The 20,242-nt window shown below is 48.9% G+C and overlaps 1 protein-coding gene across 3 annotated transcripts; it reads right to left on the reverse strand.

Annotated features, from left to right (window-relative positions):
• Positions 1-280: 280 nt before the first annotated feature.
• Positions 281-19,930, reverse strand: WNT5A (Wnt family member 5A). Of its 3 annotated transcripts, none has more exons than XM_037040699.1 (5): positions 14,121-14,224; positions 13,579-13,712; positions 12,115-12,365; positions 7,250-7,542; positions 281-3,675 (listed from the first exon to the last, which is right to left on the reverse strand). In XM_037040699.1, the coding sequence occupies exons 2-5, from the start codon at positions 13,656-13,658 to the stop codon at positions 3,217-3,219; spliced, it is 1,083 nt and encodes a 360-aa protein (XP_036896594.1). In that variant the 5' UTR covers positions 13,659-13,712; positions 14,121-14,224; the 3' UTR covers positions 281-3,216. The 3 variants fall into 3 exon arrangements, with proteins under 3 accessions (XP_036896594.1, XP_036896593.1, XP_036896592.1); XM_037040698.1 differs by lacking the exon at positions 14,121-14,224 and adding an exon at positions 13,904-14,114; XM_037040697.1 differs by lacking the exon at positions 14,121-14,224 and adding an exon at positions 19,571-19,930 and having other exon boundaries at positions 745-3,675.
• Between the last annotated feature and the right edge of the window lie 312 nt (positions 19,931-20,242).

Here is a 20,242-nt window from a genome sequence, read left to right on the forward strand (position 1 = left end):
GAAATGCTATTTTAAACACTCTATATGTTGGTCTACTGTTTTTTTTTTTTTTGTGGAATAATGCATTCTTGTCATCCTTAAAAGGTTTCAATATGTTACAAGGTTATCCGAAAAGAAAAAAAGCAAACGGCTAACCTATCAATCTGGGCAACTCCGGCCAGATTTCGGTGTACGCTTTCGGAAAGCACGAGAACCCATATCAATTGCATTTAACACAACGAGCCTTCAGTTTCCAATGAGTTTTCATTCTTTGCAGATTGAGGCTTGCTTTTTCATCAAATAACTTTCAAAGGGGTACAGAGACACTCAGTCCACAGTAACTTCAAATAGAGAGGTGCAATAGTCGCAGTGGTAAACACAAATACATTTTTTTGGACTAAAGCTCTGGTCATGGATAAAAGCATGTGCCTTTTCAGTTCTTCTCTGAGATGTTACAACAGCAACGCGCTCTAAAACAATTAAGTTACATGCATAATGCTGAAAGAATGTGAGCAATCCTATAACCAGCTTTGAGCCATCTGCTTGATTTCTTTTTCTTTGAGGAACACATATAGGAAAAGAGAATTCCCCTTTTGTTCCGTTACATATAGAAATCTTTTGAAGCTTCCAAATAGTTTGCTTTTTGGTAAAAATTCTCTGCTCTTCTGTTATTCTGACATGTAGTCACCCTAAACTCTCCCTCATAGCTTCTCAAAAAATCTCCACACGAATCATCTGAACAACAATTGAAACCACTTACCAATATACAAGTAACGTTTTATTTTATATTCTATCTTCCATTTGGCATAAGCCTTTTGATGTTTGTTTGTAACCAGTGAAATATACAAGTCACGCAAGACAGAAATATGTACATTAAAAGTACAGAATAAAGGCCATAGAAGATATACATAATATCTGAGTGACAAGTAGAATATTTTACATTAAATAGTTTCTTTTAAAAACTAGGATTGTTAAACTCAACTCTCTTCATAAACATGAATCACTAAAAAGGAACAAAATCTGGTTTAGCAAATAAAAAACTTCATGGTTTTTGTATAATAAAAACCAAAAAAGTGACATTTTAAACTAATTAGTGCTTTTTTTTTTTTGCTTGCAATTCACTGCAACTGAGGGGAAGTGAATATCCTTGTGCAATAAATTAAGAGTCACCGATGGCTGAGGTGATGTGAAGGCTACCAAGCCTCTAAAGGTTGCAGATGTGTACCTTTCCAAACTTTTAGAATCATGTAAGTCGGATATAAAAACACATTTGATGGCACTTTTTGGAAAGAGGTATCCGGTTTTTTAAAATGTAAAGACTAGCTATATATGTCATGAACTAGATTTTCCTTAGGGACTCAAATAGGTACTGCTAGGTCTACTAGGCACCGGTTTGCAAACTCTGCAAAATGAGCTAAGGAAAGAGACATGATGACCATGCTTCCAAGTTTTGACTCACTCATCATTTCCAAGTCTATGACGATCAAGTAATGCCCTCTCAGGAAAATGTACAGAAATGGAGGTTGGAGAAAAGGGGGTGGGGAGGGGAAGATAAAACTAATCTTCAAACCAACAAACGTATCAGGGAAGAATACCTTCCAGATCCCTCAGAAACAAGGCTGTTTTGTGATGCTAAAGGTAGCATCACATCAGGGCCACAGTCCAAGGTCAACTCAAAAACCTTTTGGAAAAATCCCAATGCACTGCAATGAAGGACAACAATGCTCTCGACCAAGAAATAACCCCAGAGTGAAGTGTAATTCTAAATCACTGGCGGCACTGAGATATAATAACATTTATATTTATATATATGTATATATATGTTATGTACAAAAGACTTTTGAGATATCAGGCACCATTAAACCACATTCCCACCCCCACCCCTTATAAATGCAACTGTTCAAGTACACTAGGAACAGTTTTAGGGTTCACCTGCAGTATAATAGGAAAAGCTTGAGTGGAGAGTCTAAACACAGGATCATAACAGTGAAACGCTGCAACACCTCTGTGAACTCCATTGGCCAAGTAATGTTATTAAAATATATAAAACTACAGCTTCTCAAAAACCAAAGTTCTAGGAAAAAAAAATCCCTAAGTAGTGAACTGTTTTCCAAGCGGAGCTCCCAATGGTGCATCTCCTGCCCTGCCATCAAAGGGGATGAGGTGGAGCTGGGCGTGGGCAGGGCGGCCAGCCTCGCCTCCTCAGCAGTAGGGAGGGGTCGGACAGGGTGTGGGGTCCAGTGGGAGGGCAGGCTTCACCCTTTCCCTCAAACAGGTCTCCTGCTCTGGCCCAGCACTGAACTGCATGCAATTACTTTGTCGTCTGGGCAGAAGGTCTGTGAATGGAATCTGTTTATTATTTTCCTTATTATCATTTATTAACCAGGTATCCCTAAGAAAATTACAGTAAATTTTCCTTTATAGTCATGCCACCCTCCCCCGCCCCTCTCCAAACAAAAAGTCTACAACCCAGAGTCATTTGGGCATGCTTTCCCAGTCTGATCACTGAATTCTGGGAACAGCTCCGAACCATTGTCTTAATATAGGAGTTTTATGTTTTTTAAATTTCTGGGGTTTTCCTCCCTGCTCCCCAAATTTCAGTAGCTGTTAGAATAGGACCATCTGCACATGGAATGCTTGAAAAACATGAGACACAGATGCACTTTTTTTCTTTGAGGGACATAAGGCTCTCACTCTTACATTTTTATATTACCATTTTGAAAATGTTTCAGGCTGATAGCCCCTGGGGAAGGGGTGGGTTCTCATTCTTTGTTTGTTTCTCAAGGCCTTCACCAGAGCATTTACAATTCATTTTGGTCACAGAGGCATAGATTTGGATCACCCCCTTCCAACTGGATGCTACGTGTCCCATATGACTCCACGGTTGAGAAAAAGAAAATGTATTTCCTTTACCTTCTAGATGTGCACACAACTAAGTCAGGGTATGCGTTATTTGCCCCTCATCCTATACCATCAAAAGAAGTCTTGCCTTACCTTTTCAAAGATCCACAAAATAAATATTTTTCTTGGTTCCCACCCCCCACTATTGCCAAATAATAATTATAATATTAATAATAAACCACAGAGTTCTTGATGGGAACAGAAAAAAATGGTTCTGGTTGCAGTTCTTGGGGGGAAATAAAACAATATTTTAAAAAAACCAGAATCACTGTACTTTCTATAAATAAGTGGGTCCTGGGGACGGGGCTGGGTGACAGGTGGGCAGCGGGGCACCCACTATTTGCACACGAACTGGTCCACAATCTCCGTGCACTTCTTGCACTTGACGTAGCAGCACCAGTGGAACTTGCAGTGGCAGCGCTCCGTCTGCACGGTCTTGAACTGGTCATAGCCGCGGCCACAGCACATGAGCTCACAGCCATCCATGCCCTCGGATGTCTTGTTGCAAAGGCGGCCCTGTGTGCCCAGCGAGCCCGTGCTCTCGTTGCGCACGCAGTAGTCCGGGCTGGGGTCAATGTAGACCAGGTCCTGCGTGGTGGGAGAGTTGAAGCGGCTGTTGACCTGCACCAGCTTGCCTCGGCCATTGAGCCGCATGGCCGCCGCACTGTCGTACTTCTCTTTCAGGGCGTCGCCCACCTTGCGGAAGTCGGCCAGCTGCAACCAGCAGGTCTTGAGGCTACAGGAGCCGGACACCCCGTGGCACTTGCAGGCTACATCGGCCAGGTTGTATACGGTCTGTGGGAAGACAGGACAGTCAGTTTACAAACTCCACGGGCGGTGCCCAAATGCAAGCAGGGCTCTGCTAACAAAACTACTCTCCACCTTGTAGGTGGAGCCACGTTCACCAGCAGAACTAGAGTCTGGGCTATTTTCTTCTCCTTCTTCACTACTGGAAGTCTGTGTTCCTTGCTTTAAAAAGTCTACAAAATAAAAATGTTTTAGCCCCTCATTATTAAATATCATCACGATAAACAGCCACAGTTTTTTAATAGGAACAAGAAAAAATTGTTCCAGTGGCTTCTGTTTTACAGAAATATAACGTTAGTAGCAACTATTATAGCCTGAAGACTCATCCCAGAGACTGTGCACAATTCCTTGCCAACACCACCTATGCTGATCCCCACAAACAGCCTCTGAGAGAAGTGCTATTACCATCTCCATTTCACAGAGAAGGAAAATGAGGCCCAGAGAGGTGAGTCATTTACCCAGGTACTGGGCTTTGAACCCAGGAAGGTGGGCTTAAAGCTCATGCTCAGTGGCTTGTCCATGGGTACCCAGCTGGTAAGTCGTAGGGCTGAGGGGTCCAGCCCAGGTAAAATCAAGGTTCAGGTCTTTACTCACTATTACTATTATTGCTGTGTGTCAGGCACTATATTAAGAGTCGTACTCTTAATCTCATTTCATCCTCCCAACAATGTTTTAATATGGGCTGAATTAGATGGTGACACAGTGACAGAGAAGGTAAGTGGCCTGCACAGGTCACACAGCTAGAATGTGGGAGAACTGAGCCTGGATCTCAGGGCTTCTCCCTCCTGCTTCTCCAACAATCCCTAACCCCTCCCTTCACGGCTTAGGCTAAGAGCACCTATCCTGGACTCAGGCAGACACGGATTCTGTTCTGATTCTGTCCCTGCATTCAGACAACTGGCTGCCCCTCTCAGAGCCTCCATTTCCGTCTGTGCAGGAGACTGTGGTGGCATCAGCCTCATAGCACTGCTGTAAGGATAAAATTAGAGGATGCTTGGAACATACTTGACATGCAGGATATAATCAGTAAATCTGGTCTTTCTCCAGGGTGACAAAGGCATGTTGTCTGGGTCCTTCCCAGTCACCTTGACCTAAGGTCTGACCCCACAGCACTGTGCCCAGCAGTCTGGGAGGTAGCAGCTGCCTATTTATAGCCCTGACAGCCCAGTTCCTGTACCAGTTACCCTCCAGAGTCTGAGTGCTCTTGGCAGAAACCTGGGGTCTAGAGTGAGTTAAAAGGCTCCTTCCACCCAGAACAGCCATGTTCTACCTCCAGGGATTCACAGGGGGGCTTTCTTTAAAAGGGGGCCGAGTGTATTCCCTTGGCATAAAGCATTTCAGGCACTCAGCTAGTCTGAAGAAGAGTTTTGCAAACATATTTAACCTTCACTCCCCTTTGAGGAAAATAAAAAGCTATGTCCCGAGGAGATGCTAATATGATTTATATGCATAGTGTCCAACTTCTCTGTCCCACCCCCACTCCTAGAGAAAAACTTTTATGTAACCTCATCCACCAGGATACAAGCTCAGCTCACTGCTCAAATGATAAAACTTATCAGGGAGGGAGAACCCTCACTATTAAAAAAGTTCAGATGTTAAAATGAAATTATAATATTAAAGTTGCTTTTCCAACCATGCAAAATTCCCTCTCTCCACCTGGAAATCCCTTGAGCTGTTCTCCTTGGTTGCTAAGCCCCTGAAGATTTCTCTACATGACAGAAGGGTAAGAAATCTCCAGAGATGGATGAAACACCAAATATGGGCAAAACGGGCCCAGACTGTGGCCAGATCTCTGTCCTGGAGGCCTATCTGGTCTCTGGTGCGAGGCACACGGTATGCGGAGAGCAGAGGCCAGGCCACCACGGGGAGAGGGAGTCCCCCGCGGTGCACACGCCACAGCAGTGGGCGGCCTGGGAAAGGAGAGGCCACGCCCCCTCGGCGCAGGGCAGCCCAGGCGAAAATCTGCAGAATTCAGTCTTTCCCCGACACTACCAAAGGTTCAACATCAAATTTGAGAAGACAGGTTAGCTGGAATTGTCTAGATAATCTTTGACTTCTCTATGCCTTTTAATTCACAATGTTTAGCAATGATCATTTATCAAGTACTTTACTACCAGCTGGCAATGAACCAAGGCCCTCAATCGAACCATAGGAAACTGTTATTTTGTAGGTCAGAAATAGTCACATATCGGTATTCCATACAGCTCAATCTCCTCTATCATCCCAGTTAGTCCTCAAGACAATTTCTGAGATAGTTAATGCCATGGCCACTTAACAGATGTGGAAATGTGGAAACTGAGGCTCAGGAACAGACAGAACTGGATTTTAATCTAGATCTCTCTAATTCCAAAACCTATAGCCCTTCGCCCCTAAACTGAGATGTATGAGTTCCAGTTTTTTTAAAAAAGCACCTGATTTATATGTTACTCTATTTTTCCTACGGCCATGAAGTGGTTCTCAAGGCCTCAGTTTCCCAATCTGTAAAATCAGAGTGTGCAGCCAGAGGGTCTAAGCCTCCTTCCAGTCCTGATGTTTTACTTTGTGATTATCTTCCCTTTTCCTCACCCCAAGATACAGAAGAGTAAAATCTCTAACCAGAAAGTTCCTGGCACCTACCTTGGGTTCTGTGAAAAAAATAATGGCCCTGGTTTTCAATGCTGCCAAAGTTAAGAAAAGTTTTCACCCCTTCATTTTAAAGCAGCCATAAAGTGCCACTGCTTAACCACAGGGGGGAAAGGGGGCAGGGTCTCTTTAACTACTGTGGAGAAATATTTCATGTCCCCACCAGGGAAGGGAAAGAGCAGAATGGGCACCCTTAGGCGGGCCTGCAGAGGCCATTCTCTCGGGGAACTAAGCAGCTCCCTGGTCTCTTCAGAGCCACCCACAATTGCCCTGATGGTCAGAGTACCAAAAATGCTGTCGTTTTCCTAGAAAAGCTCTTTAAAAAAAAAAAAAGCCCTCAGTCCATCAAGCCTGCTATCTAATGACATAGGGAAGAGAAAGAAAAGTAAGCCCTGGAAGCTAGGGTGAGGGTTTCTCTGCTGGGCACTTACTGGCAAAAAAGAACTCCCTCTCCCCCATTTAAGTCCAAGCACAGACTTGTTCCAAGGAGGTGGGCAAATGGTGACATTTTTACTTCTAAGATGGGCTGGCCAAATACACTGGGGATTAATTTAAAAGTCAGAGAAAGATCTCTGTCAGACAACTGCAGGAGCTCCTTGACCAGAGGAGGCCAAAGCAGGAATAATTCACCCCCAGGACGCCTGTCTGGGGTGTGAGCCCCTCTCTAAAGAGGCCTGTGGCCTGTGTGTGCTTTGGGGAGACCAGGGGTAGGAGGGAGAGGAAGGCAAGCAAGGAGAGGGAGAGAGAAAGACAAACAGGGAGAGAGAGAGAGCAAGAGACCAGAAAAGATAGAAAGAGGGTTGGAGACAGAGAAACAAAGAGGCAGGAACCTACAGAGTGGCAGCGGGAGGGGTAGAGACAGGAAGGGGCCCTCTTGGTGGGTGGGTAGGGGGAACAAAGGCTGAGGGACCGAGCGTGGGACTCGACAGGGGGCACTCACCCTGCGGCCGGCCTCGTTGTTGTGCAGGTTCATGAGGATGCGCGCGCTCTCGTAGGAGCCCTTGGCGTGGATACGTTCCCGCTCACGTGCGTCCACGAACTCCTTGGCAAAGCGATATCCATACTCGATGTTGTCCCCGCAGCCGCCCCACAGCCAGTCCCTTGGCAGGTCCTTGGGACGCGCGGCTCGGCTGCAGCCACAGGTGGACAGCTCGCCCTCCCGGCATGCGCGGCTCATGGCGTTGACCACCCCCGCTGCGCTCACCGCGTAGGTGAAGGCCGTCTCTCGGCTGCCTGCGGGCGAGGACGTGGGTCACCAGGGCCGCTGGGGAGAGGGAGCCCCGGCCACACAACAGCCCGTGGCCAAGTGAAGGGTGTGGGTGGAGATGGCAGGAAGGGGCAGAGGAGAGCCTGCGGGAACACGTGAACGCGTGCTGTCCCTGTATGGGGACCACGGAGGGCCCCATCCCTAACATACACCCAGGCACTGTGCCCTTCTTCGGGAGAAGCTAAGAGCATCCTCCCCACCCCATCCCCAAACACAAAGAAGCAACAAAAAACAAAGAAGTGTCACATCCCTGATACTTTTGCTCTGGCATTTTAGAGCCAAAGACAGGAGGTTCCTAAGCCATGCCAGGCTGATTTTCTCTACAAGCCTTTTGAAAATATTGGAAACTTCCAAATATTATTTATTATTATATATTTGGAAATACATATTATTTCCAAAATGCACATGAAAGAAGTCATTGAGGGAAAACTGAGAATGTGGGTAGCCTTCCTTACATCTATTTTAGTCACTGTATTACTTTCATTTTGAGTGACAGGGGGCAGGAGCATAGAATTTGCCAGGCGTAGAGACTCCGAGAGTTCAAGGCCCTGGTGGCACCCAGACACCACAGCAGCCACACTAGTTCTAGCTCACCTCCCGACCTTCTCCTGCAGCACCAAGTGTGTCTCAGGACAAGGCTCTAGACTTTCCCAGTGGACATTTTCTAAACCCATCTCTAGAAAGTTACCCATGAACTACCTCTTCTTGAATCCCACGCTGATTGGACTGACACCTCTCCTCCTAGATGAGCATCTACTCATGAAACGGCCTGCAGGTCTCTCAGTGCCTCTACTGTGACTCCCTGACAGCCTGGGCCTCAAAGTGTTACAGTGACAGCAAGCAGACAAAAAGCACAATCTAAAGGGAAGGGGGTGCTGCTTCCTTCACCAGACTCCTCAACAATGTACAAACCTAGGGGAAAATCGGTTTCTCCTTTCCTAAAGCTTGCAGAGACTATCTCCCTGTAAAACAGTTATATAGGAGCCGTATTTGCAGGGAGGAAATTGAAGGTCATCATAGGTTACATTAACCTCCACCTGTACATGAAGACATTTTTAGCGTAACAGAAGCCATTTAATAACAATGTTGTACTATGAGAGAGAAAGGGTTAACACCAGGCCAGCTGAAGCTGGGCCTGGGGGGTAAGATGAGGGGGCCTCACTTTCTTCAAGTGTAAAATCAGGATATTGAACTAGCTGCCTAGGAAAAAATGGGCCCTTCTGGCATTAAAATCCCTGTACCAGAATCAGTTTCTCCTGCACGTAAAGGGCTTGCTAACCGTTTTTTTTTTTTTTTTTGCTCAGTAGCTGCCATGGAGGGAGTGACACAAAACAGCTGACAACAGAACTCAGCCCCAACCAGCAGGGTCACTCTGCAGGGGGGTGGCTGTGTCAATTCCAGGGTCCATCCTCTCCTTGGACTTCCACGGTCTCAGTCCACAGCTATCTGTGATCCCCCTCCCAGGAATGGCGACAGTTCCCATTCCTCTCAGACCTTCCCTCCCACGTTTTAAAAAAAAAGAGTAACTTGAGGCATGTGCTGGTGGCTGGAAGGAGGATCTGGAAAGCTCCTGTGGGGTGTGACATCTATCTATCTTGCTGGAATCGGTGAGGCAGAGAACATGGGAGGGAGTGGAGAGAAATGAGGAGGGAAGACAGATTCTAGGGAGTTATTTAGGGATTACCACATAACACAGAAAACGCTGTGGCCCTGGACGGGAGGCTTACAGAATGAAGAGGTAGCTAGAGGAAGAATAGATACACAATCCTTCAGAGATACAGGAAAATAAGACACTGTCTTGTGAGTATACAAAGCATAAAAGGTCTTTTATACAAAACACAATAATGCTGTTTGTTCCAGAAGTCTATCTTGAGCATTTCCATTCTTTTTTTTTTTTTTTGGCCCAAAATACAAACCTGGTAGAAGTCTCTAAGCCAACTGGTCACTACAGGGAGAATATCTGTTTGAAAAGTGCCCTTTGGCTAATAGCCTGTGGATACAGTCACCCTGGATGGAACACTGCTGCCTCAGTCAGGTTTCCCTCCCTGCAAATCTACATCCGCTCCCATCCTCACGCTCCTTAAAAATGGCGCCTTCCTGACATATCTTTTCACGGCATGGAAACAAAGAAGAGGCAGAGACAAAAGCTGGAAGAAAGGGTAGCATGAAGAAAAATGAGGAAGTTTCCAAAATGAAGAGTGAACACTTCACAAGGCGATTGTGTACAGTGCCTTCAAGGCAACTGGCACCCTAGAAAAATGAGTTGAGGAGGGGTTGGAAGTGTCAGCCCTGAGTTTCTCAGACACTGGCCAGATCACAGGGTCAGATTCTCACGGACAAGAATGGCTGGCCATGTCCCTGCTGTACCAAGTGCTTTGGAGTAGACACACACACACACACACACACACACATACACACACACACCTTTCAGCCTTAGAGGTGTTCTGAACTTTCCCTTAGCTCGTTTTCTTCAGTGCACCCTTGAATAGAAAAGTGAAAGCGAAGTAACTCTCCCACTGGGGGAGAGTTGGGGTTGGGTTCATATTACTTTTCCACCAAAAACTATTGTTTTCTTCTTCTCTCCAACTTTATTTTAAATAAATGGAGAAGGCCCTGTTGGTGTTCCAACACAAGCCCCAAGCAGCAGCTTTCTGTCCTGAGGGCCCAAGCACCTGGGGAACTTTTGGCCAGGGAGCTGCTGCATCTTCCCAGGACAGCTGCTGACTGGGTGATCACATCTAGCAGGGCTCCCTCAGAGGCTGTCCCACCCACTTCTCTTCCATCCAGATGGTAGTACCACACAGCTGAGGACCAGAAAGTATACTTGCAAGGGACAATTAAACATAGGCCTTTGTACCAAGGGTTCTGCTTGTTCCCTGAGGAAGCAGGCTCTTTGAATCTTGGACCACAGTTTAAATAAATCTCCAGCAGAACTCAAATCCACTTAGCAAAGGATAGCTTATTCTGAATATTTTGGCCCCAAACAGGCTACGTACAAAGAAGAGAAGAGGATCTTAAATCGAAGCTGTGTTCCAGCGACTACACAGAAAAATAGTTCCAATTGCTGTTTTCCTTTCTGGTTACCATCAGAGGTGCATGATTTTTGCTAACTTGTATAACTTGTGAAAAAGTGGTCCCATACTTTGAGAGGCGGGCAGTTTAGGGGGAACATATAAGCAAATGTTAGGGGGGAAAGCTGACAACTTACTATTCTGATATAACTTTTTAAAACAAGTGTCCTGTTCACTCACAATATTAAAACGCAGGGGAATCAAATCTCCACCACACCCCCAGTTAACTCCATAGGGCAGCCTATATTCAGGGAAAAACTCCTGTGTTCCTGAAGCTGAACTAGATTCTGATCCCAGTATATACATTAGCACATTTTAATCATTAACAGGAAGGACAAAGCCCTATGAAACTTTGCAGGCTGGGGCTTCAGACCATTTTCCCATTCAGTTAGCGAACTGGCTTCCAGTCCTGTATTATTTTAGCCCATGAAGCCGCTCAAACATCCACTGACAACTCTTTTTTGTTCTCCATGAATGCACTTTTCAGGGTTTTTAAAAAAATCATTTTATCCATCCATGATGGATACTAAGCCACTTTTTATCTTCAGTCAGTATAAACAGTTAATTGCCTTGATAAATTACTTTTTATTTTAGGAGTCACTGCCGTCATATTAATTATAAGGGCTTGTTTGCATCAGAGTAAAGAGACCTAGAATATTCACACTAGAAAACAGACATGGGACCTCATCTGTCGGATAGTAGTTTACGCTATGAAACCAGACCAGAGGCGAACTGATCTTTCAAATTCTTTGCCTTTAGTCTAGTTTTAATGTCATCTCCTGCCCAATGGAATAACAAGTTTAGCAACACACTTAAAATAATCGGACTAGGATGCATTTAAAGTGTTTTTTTTTTAAGTTTCTAGGTTGAGGTCTGAAGTGTGTGCTTTTACATCAGATCAATTGCCAAAATCACAAATGTAAATTGGACTACTTCTAATTAAAATTCTTTCTGAAACTAAAAATAAAGCTTTTAACATATGTACCTCTCTAGCCTCAGGGACTATCTATATCAGGGGCATTAGACCCTGATTCCTTTCCAACACGCCCAGCATTCGGAAAGATGACGATTTTTACTTTGGGCCATTTGAACTGCAGCTTAAGCTGAGAAACTGCTTACAGTTAAGAGTTTTGACGCTTAAACGAATATAAATGACTCAGCTTTCCTCATCTACTTTTGAGAAGCCAAATAAGTATGCCGCTTCTATTGTAACCAACATGACTCTTGTCTGTGTTCCGAATAAAACAAAGGTGTCTTAGATGTTCTCTCCTGATTGGGTTAAAGAAGTCCAAAAGGCGAACCAAGTGTAGGAACAGGAATTAACACAAGTGGCAACAGTAACACTAATCCCCCCAGCCACTGCTCTGCTGGAAGATGCCCTGCTGACCAGGCTGATCAGTAAACCCTAAGGACTTTTCAAAGAGAAAAGCTTACATATATTTAAAAGTATGTTAAACGGTTTCCTACCTATCTGCATAACCCTGCCGAACACGGAGGTGTTATCCACGGTGCTGCAGTTCCACCGCCGATGCCGGAATTGATACTGGCATTCTTTGATGCCTGTCTTCGCGCCTTCCCCGATGTACTGCATGTGGTCCTGGTACAAGTGGCACAGTTTCTTCTGTCCTTGAGAGAGTCCTGCCAGTTGGCTGCAGAGAGGCTGCGCTCCTATGATATATACTTCTGACATCTGAACAGGGTTATTCATACCTAGGGACCTGCGAAGGGGTGGGGGGAGATGTGCATTCAAGATTTACGTGAACTCTTGAGGTGGGCCCCCAGAACGCATGTCAGCAAGACATAGTTCTAAGCACACAGATGCTTTTCTCTCCTGCTTGTCCTCATGACAAAGTATGAGAAGGGCTTCATAAAACTCCTCTGTTTCAGCTCCACTCAGAAAACGGAGGTATTGTGTAGTCCCCATTCCGACATCTGGCTACTCAGTTAGAGTTTTTACTCCCTTCCTTGCCCACCTCCTCCCCGCCCCCCCTCGCCATGTACCTGAACCAGTATTTCCAAGACCCACTCAGAAACGAGGCAAACACTGGTTTCAGGACAAGCCTCTGACCTTAAAGAACTGGACTCACTCCCCTCCACAAACTGGACCGATCTGCCTTGAAAACACACGAATGCCACAAGTGGGCACAATCAGACCTGGGTGGGACTGGGACGTAGCAGTTCCTTTTGACTGATGGAAGATCAGTGGGACAAGTATATAAACTGAAGAAAATTCCCCGAGCCCTGGGCATTTTAAAAGGGCTCCTTATATACGATGGTGAAGGACCCAAGACAGGGTATCCAGTGAACAGGAGTCATGTTTGACAGTCCGAAAAACACTGTTCATTTACAGGAAAAAATATCCAGAACGCCGTCAAAAATAATCCTCTGGATATAGTACAGCCTATCTCCAAGGGCCTTACCAGAAAGAAACCCTCGTTCAGGGACTTCTGGCTACTTCAGTTTCACCTTTTCTTGATTGAAGTCTGAACCTAAATACTTTTTGACTTGGAGTCTAGCTGTCTTCCTAAAACTTCCCCTGCATTAGACCCTGAAAGTGAATAACCTCAAGTGACAGGAAAATAAAAGGTGGAACTCACTTGTACTACCTAGGGGTGGCAAAAAGTAAATTTAATAGCTAAGGTTTCAATTATTAGATAATTGAATTTTGGTTCCATTTTATTATATGATCTGCTACAGTATACATCTGAACAAGGGCCTCGTAAAGGAAGACCTAGATTTGCAGGTTCTGATTCTTTACGGAGCTGAAGATAAAGTTTACAATATTAGCAAATTAAAAGAAAATTCTTATTTTAAAATACATGTAAATAAAATGTATTATATGTGCCCAAAGCCATGATTCAGCTTAAATATTGCAGTATCGTACAAATGAGTATTTTTTAAAAGTAAAATATGCACATGTAATGAACTTACCACCAAGAATTGGCTTCTATTACAACCTGGGCGAAGGCGAAAAATATGGCCAAAGCCATTAGGAAGAACTTGGAAGACATTGCACTTCGAGCCGTCCCCAAAGCAACTCCTGGGCTTAATATTCCAATCGACTTCTGGAGAGGGAAGAAAGGAGCAGATGTTTATTGCCTCTCAGATAACTTTCAAGCATACAAGTTTAAACAGCGGAAGCATCCGGGTCTCTTAAGTTTACTGTTGATGGACTGCGCTTCTCCTCCGTGACTTTTTGATGAGAAGATATAGGCAGTTTCTTTTTTTCCAAATTAATCCACCCACGCACCCTCACCAGGAAATCTGATTTCGCTGGGATCCTGCGCGCGGGGCACGGCAGCGATTACAATCATGTCTCAAAGCTGTTGAGTCAGAGCCCCGGTGCCAGGCGCTGCCTCCTTCCTGCTCGCTCGAGTCCCGCACCCCCTCGCTCCCTTCTAGTTCGCGCTGTGCTCAGTCCCTCCACGGGAATTCACTTGGGAACCCGCCGCCACCCTCGTCCTCTCCCCGACCTGGGCCGAGCAACAAGTGGAGCCTGAATTAATTCCAAGGGCAAGAGGAGCGCGGAGGAGAGTGCGGCGCGCCGGCGGCGGCTGCGAAGGAGGCGGGGTGGCCGGCGCGGGGGTGGGGGTGGGGTGGGGGTGGGGGCAGGACGCAGGAGGGAAGGGCAGGGGGTGGGGGGCGAGGCCCGGGGGAGCAGCGCGCGAGAAAGTGCCCAGCTGGGAAATGCAGCTCTGAATTAACATCGTATGTTTCATAATCAGTTTACGGGCCGCTTTGGGCGAAGCCACTTCCAGAGGGGGAAGGGCAGCCTGGGTTTCCTTAGCTGGCTCTTCTGCCAGATTGGAGCGGGAAGAAGGAGATGGGGGGCATATTAGTCAAAGGGGAGAGAGCGCTGCTCTTCCAGCTAAGGGTTCCGGAAAGCGGAGCACTCCCGGGGACTTCGAGTATTCCAGAGAAAGGATGGCATCCTATAGGAAAGAAGGGGATCTAATCTGGGTCCGGCTGCTCTCCCCACAATCCTCCTCTAAATTCTTTTTCACTCCCCCTCCCGCCCCTCCCGTCCCCAGTCCGGGCGGCTGCCAAGGAGAAAAGGGAAAGGAAGCCAAGGGGGACTCCAGTTTCCTTTGGTCCTGGTGTGGAGCTGTCGGCCGCTTCACCATCACGGCATCGGGAGCCTGGTCTTGGAACACCCCCATTCCACCCTCCAGCCCAATTAAGATTCAGTTCGCTCTGTCCCGAACGGTGAGGGTGCAGGGTGAGGCCAGAGCTGGTTCAAGTGAGCCTCCGACCGACGGGGCCAGAGATGGGCAGGCTCCCGCGCCGCAGCTAAGCCCCTAAATTCCAGGGCGCAGAGGGACGGGAGGCAGATTCCAGTCGTCAAGAATTTCGGGGCAGAGGCCGCCTTGGAAGCTTCCGCTGCCTTTTCTCCCCAGTGGTGACTTCTCCACCTGTAGGCGGCGGCGGAGCAAGGCGGTGGCGGCTGCGGGTGGGAGGAGCAGGTTTCCGAAATCCCCTGTTACATCTCTGATAAGTGTAACCCGGACACGCTGCACTTTCCGCAGCTCCCCAGGCATCCCTTCCTTGGGAAAGGATAGGTGAGCCTCTTCCAGGCAGAGGAAGGGCCTGCCCTGGAACCTGCGCGGTGAAAGGGACTGAGGGGACTTGGCCAGCCTTGGGAACACGAAGAGACTCAGGAGCTTGCCACGGCTTTTCCCGAACAGCCGCCTCTTTGGCCCGGAGACCTCCGGGCTTCTCCGAGAGGAAACGCTTAATGTGGTCCCCAGTGCCCGCTAACTAGGGCTCCACGCCCATGGCCCACTCATCCTCAAAATATCACTAAACTGTGGGCGCATCCCGGAGAGCAGAAACCTGGGGTTTCCCCAACAGTGGAGAGAGACGTCTAGGTCTCCCCACCCCCGCCCAAAGTGTCAAGTTTCCTCCGGGGGAGGAGGGGTGGGCTGCAGGGTCTGCCTTCGCTTGCGGCCCAAGCTGCAAAGTCGACGGTCCCCATAGGCCGAAGCCGCGCGCGCGTACATCCATGCACTTTCCTACACTCACACGCGTGCACAAATACACACGCTCCGATGAGCTTCCGAGACCGCTGCACGGATTGCTGCTGGCCGCGCGCACTTTCCTAGCCTCCCGACAGGCGGGGCGCGCGGGGCGGGGCGCGGGCAGCGGAGAAATTGATAACAGATTCCGAGGATTACAGCGGATCTCTTTGTTAGAGGCAAAGCCACACAAACCGAACCCACTCTCAGCCGACGACCCCGAGGGAAGTCCACCCCTTCCCAGAGCTGGGGCCAACTGGGAGTGGGCCACTGGGTCTCAGCGATTCGGGTCTCCCCAGCTGCAGGCTGGGCGTTAGCCAAAGATTTCCCCAAGGAGATCCGCAGGAGAGTCGGGCGAGTGGCGTCTCCACTTAACCCCGCGCGCTCACCGGGAAACACCTTGGCCCTCTTCCCGCTCGAAACCCCGCGCAATCCAGAAAAGGCCCCACAAGTTTGAAACGCTGAAGGAACCCACAGCGAACTCACTAATAAATACGTGGACTGTTGAGTAAACATCCCTGCCTTGTTTACCAAGAGACCTGATCCCAAAAGACAGAACGAAATGGAACCGGAGTCTGTTGTAAGCAAAAGCTGACTTTACCAAAGAATGGACTAAGTGTTTTGGAACATTTAGAGGGCCCATTAAAGTGGACTTTGTAAGGTTCTTCGAAACCTGTTCCTTGTGTGTGTTGAGAAGGAGGGTGTGTTTGAGAGGTTCAAGCGCAGAGGAGAGGGGAGGCGGGGGGGTAGAACGTCCTCGTACTGCTGTTTCCAATCCGGAACAGCTCATTGTTGTGGCTGCTTATTCTGTCTCTCCTCCACAGGTTTCGCTTTGGATTAAAGGTGTTCCTAACCCTTTCTAAAAATCAACTAGGGTGCGGGTGGGGAGTGATAAGGGGTGAGAGAGAGGAAACCGTCTTACTGGTTACAAGTTCGCAGGCATTCGCGCGCAACTCGAAGCATCGGAACGCACGGGCAAACCCGCCGCCCTTCAAAAGAAATTCCACAAAGAAAAAGCGAAGATCTTCCACCCTCGGTCACCGGCGCTTTCTTGGTCTGGACATCCCCTTCACCGGGCTGCTTTCGGCCAGATCTCTCCAACTCTCTAGGAGTGGAAATGTTGAGGGAGACCAACTTGGAGGAAGCGTGTTTGACCTGGACTCGCGGTATCGAAAGGGGTAGGAGACTCCAAGAGTTGCATCCCTTGGTGGGAAATACACTTTGTTTTCCCCACCGTGATCTCTCCCCGAAGCCAGGAGAGAAATGGGGAAAACTGCGGCCACAGAGATGGAGAAAAACGGTTGCAGCCAGAACGTTGGGTCGTCCCGCCTCGGAACGGCGAGAGAAGTGGGAGGGGATGATGATGGCTGAGCGGCCCAAGGCTGACAGGAGGTCCGCTTTGGGGGAGCAGACAAGGAAACAGCGCTCCCCCACGCCTGTAGCCTGGGTGCGGGGGTGGGGGGCGGCCGAGGCGTACCCACAGCGCTGTGGTGGGTGGACTGAAATGGGGGAGAGAAGGTGGAGGGAGCTCCTGTAGCCCAAATCAGTGCAAGGAACCTGAGCAGCCTCTGACCGCTCGGACTCAGAAGCAACAGCAGGTTCGGTAACCGGGATTCTCCAAGGAAGGAACAGTAGCCAAATCTAGTCCTCTAGTCCTTTGCGCTGCCTCCCCTCGTCCATACCCGGGACGAGGCTCTCTACACCCTAAGATTCTCCCTCCCACCCCGCGCCCCCTTTCTCTCTCTCTCACACGCACCACTTCTACCTTCTCACAGGGAATGTCTATCTCTCTCAGCACAGGCTCTCAACTTTGTCCAGAGGAAAATCAGTGTCTGGTCGAATGATAAAGAAAATTAAACATCAGTTCCACCGTGCTCCCCCCACTTCAGAGGCAGTTTCAATGTTTTTATAGACGAAGAATCTTAGGGCGAGGGAAAGCAACACTTGTCCCGATGACAGAGAAAATTGGTAAGGGCGCCAGGACCAGACCCGAGACCTCCGACGCTCTGGTTTCTGCATTTTGGAGAAGAAGTACCAACTCTTCATCCACTTGCCCAAGGCTAATTTGCTGGGTCAGATCGTAGGCCTCCTTCCGTATTGCAGTGGCGAAGCAGTGAAGCTGGTCCTCTGGGGGCCTCTAAGGGGCCCTCCGGAGAGAGTGGGAAATGGTGGTTTGGAGGAATGAGCGAAGTGAGAGGTGGGAGCTAGAAGCGAACAGCTACCTACTCGCACCAAAGAACCGACTCCGAGGCGTCCTACCTCAAGGCAGCCAATAGGGGGCACCCGGCACCGCTCCTCGGGGAAGAAAAGGCTGCGGGAAAAGTTGAGCTCCGCGCGCACTCAACTAACCCCTTGTGCACCAAAGCGCACCTACCAGGGAAGGAAAACGGTAAAAGACTCTCGGGTCGGGCTTCCGGAGGTGGGGTTCTCCTTTGTGGGGCCGTGCGGGACTAAGGCTAGGATACCCAAGACCCAAGAAAAACTGACCTTTTATTCCCCCCCCCACACACGCAGGGCACAGATGCACACACTCGGACAAACAATTTCCGCCGCCTCTCCACCGCTAACGCGCTCTCAGCAGTACCCTCTCGGAACTCCCTTGGCAGAGGCTGTCTAGAAACTAAATCTGGCTGGAGCCGCAGTGAATGTGGGCAGTAGGGCAGGGGCTGAGGATGTGTGATCCCACCGCTGGCTACAAGTGACTTCCAAACCAGTTGTCCGTGGAAAGAAAGAGAAGTGAAGGGGCCTCGATGCTACACTGGTTTTAGAAAGTAAAGCAAGGCCGCAGGGTCTTCAAGCTTTCGGGTTTTTAAAACCCGCTTTTGAGGGAAAGGAGAATTTGTTTGCTTTTAAGAAACATTTTAATTCTAATTTCAACCATATTTCTAGAAAACTTAAAATTGGAGAGATTAACAAAAAGGGAAGGATTGAAGCTTTGAGGACAGACAGAGGAAAAAGTGCTTGGAAAATAGCAAGTTATATTGCAGGAAGATATGCTAACTTTTGTAAAAGTGAACTCTCAGTGACCCTCGGAGTGTGTGACTCGGCTTTAACATACAACTGACAATTAAAACAAACAAGAGTTCACAAACTGCCCCCCGGCCGCTCTCCCAACTCAGAGGCCCAAATGTTTTCAAAGGACAAGGCAGATTCCGCGCAGGGGGCCAGGGCGCGATTTCCCAGCGGACAGGATTAGAGCCACCACTGCCAGCACTCCCTGCCCCCATCACCGCTGCTAAGTGGCAGAGCTCACCCAGTGGCGGCTAATAATGCTAATAACGCGACCCTGCTCCCCGCGCCGGGGTGCGCGCTGGCCCCCCGCCAGGCACTCTTAAAGGTACAGGGCCCGCAGCACTAGGGTTCCGCGAGAGAACCAGCTGCAGAGGGCCAGGGGTCCGCTTTTCTGCGGCAGTCGACCCCTGGTCCAGCTACCCAGTCTCCGAACCAAGGAGCCCCCTACTCCTTTCCAAGCCCTGGCCACACACCCTCTCGGTGCCTGCTCAGTGGGCAGTTGGTAAATATTTGCTGAATTGAATCATAATCCTGTTCTGAAATATACATAGTAAGTACACTCGAATTTCTCAGGGCCAAAGGGAAGTCATCCGTGAACCGCACTGTTTTTCTGCCGTGGCTCTTCCCCACATTTTCTCCAAAGTCGGAAAGGTTTGCAGAACATTTAGAGGGGCAAGATGAGATCTACGGGGATCACAGACAGTGCGCAGGAGGTGCGGGGCGAAGGGGTAGGAGTCCCTACCATTCCCGCGGGAGTTCCAGCCTCTTCAGGCGGTAGAAGAAATGGAGGGATGGGAAGAGGTGGGGAGTGGTGGAGGGATTCAGTTAACTTCCATAAGAAAAAAAAAGTCAAGGAAAAAAAAGTGGCGAGCGTCGGCGGCGCACTGAACACCTACCTTCATGGCGAGGGGGAGGGGGTCCGGAGAGGAAGTCGCCACCAGAGGAAGGGCAGCGGAGGAATCCAAGCGGAGCGGCTGGGTTAAACCTGAGGGGACAGTCCTGCACAGAGCTGCTGGGTCCTCCGGGGCGCGTCAGGCAGGCGCAGGGAATCGGAGCCGAAGCGGTCTTTGGAGTCCGAGTCTGGGGTCCCGGGCCGGGGCAGCGCCGGGATGCGCCCAGGAACCGAGGGAGCGCGGAAGCCCGCCGGATCGCAGCAGAGACTGGGCCCGGCCGACGCGCAACTAGAGAGTCGCGGGTCCGACGAGGGCGCGCAGGCGACTGTTCCGCGGCGAGGCGCTCCCTCTCCAACGTCCATCAGCGACGGCGGTAATTAGGGCTTTCCAACCCCAAATGTGGGCGTGATTGTGCAAAAGACTTTACAACAAATAATAAAAAAAATTCTTCAGAAGAGGGTGAAAAAATGCCCCACTACTCAACTCTGGCCTGGGGCGGAAGGGGGGGCGATGCTGGCGCCCAGGTGCCCCCAGTTCATTCACACCAAGGATTCTGCAAACTCCTGGCGGCTCACGCCCTCCTGATCTCCAGCTCCTCCTCTCCAAGTCTGTGGCCGAAACGTCTGCTTCCAGGCGCTGATCTTGCGGTCGCGAGTGTGTGGACGTCTGTGTACA

Source organism: Sturnira hondurensis, unplaced genomic scaffold (assembly GCF_014824575.4).
Source record: "Sturnira hondurensis isolate 20B ecotype Veracruz unplaced genomic scaffold, ASM1482457v3 Scaffold0002840, whole genome shotgun sequence".
NCBI lineage: Eukaryota > Metazoa > Chordata > Mammalia > Chiroptera > Phyllostomidae > Sturnira > Sturnira hondurensis.

Excerpts from the sequence above, each read along its gene's own strand:
- WNT5A (XM_037040697.1), bottom strand. Across the intron at positions 7,543-12,114 it reads CGGCAGGGTTATGCAGATAG|GCAGCCGAGAGACGGCCTTC; the intron begins GTAGGAAACCGT and ends CCTCGCCCGCAG. Across the intron at positions 3,676-7,249 it reads ACAACGAGGCCGGCCGCAGG|ACCGTATACAACCTGGCCGA; the intron begins GTGAGTGCCCCC and ends GTCTTCCCACAG.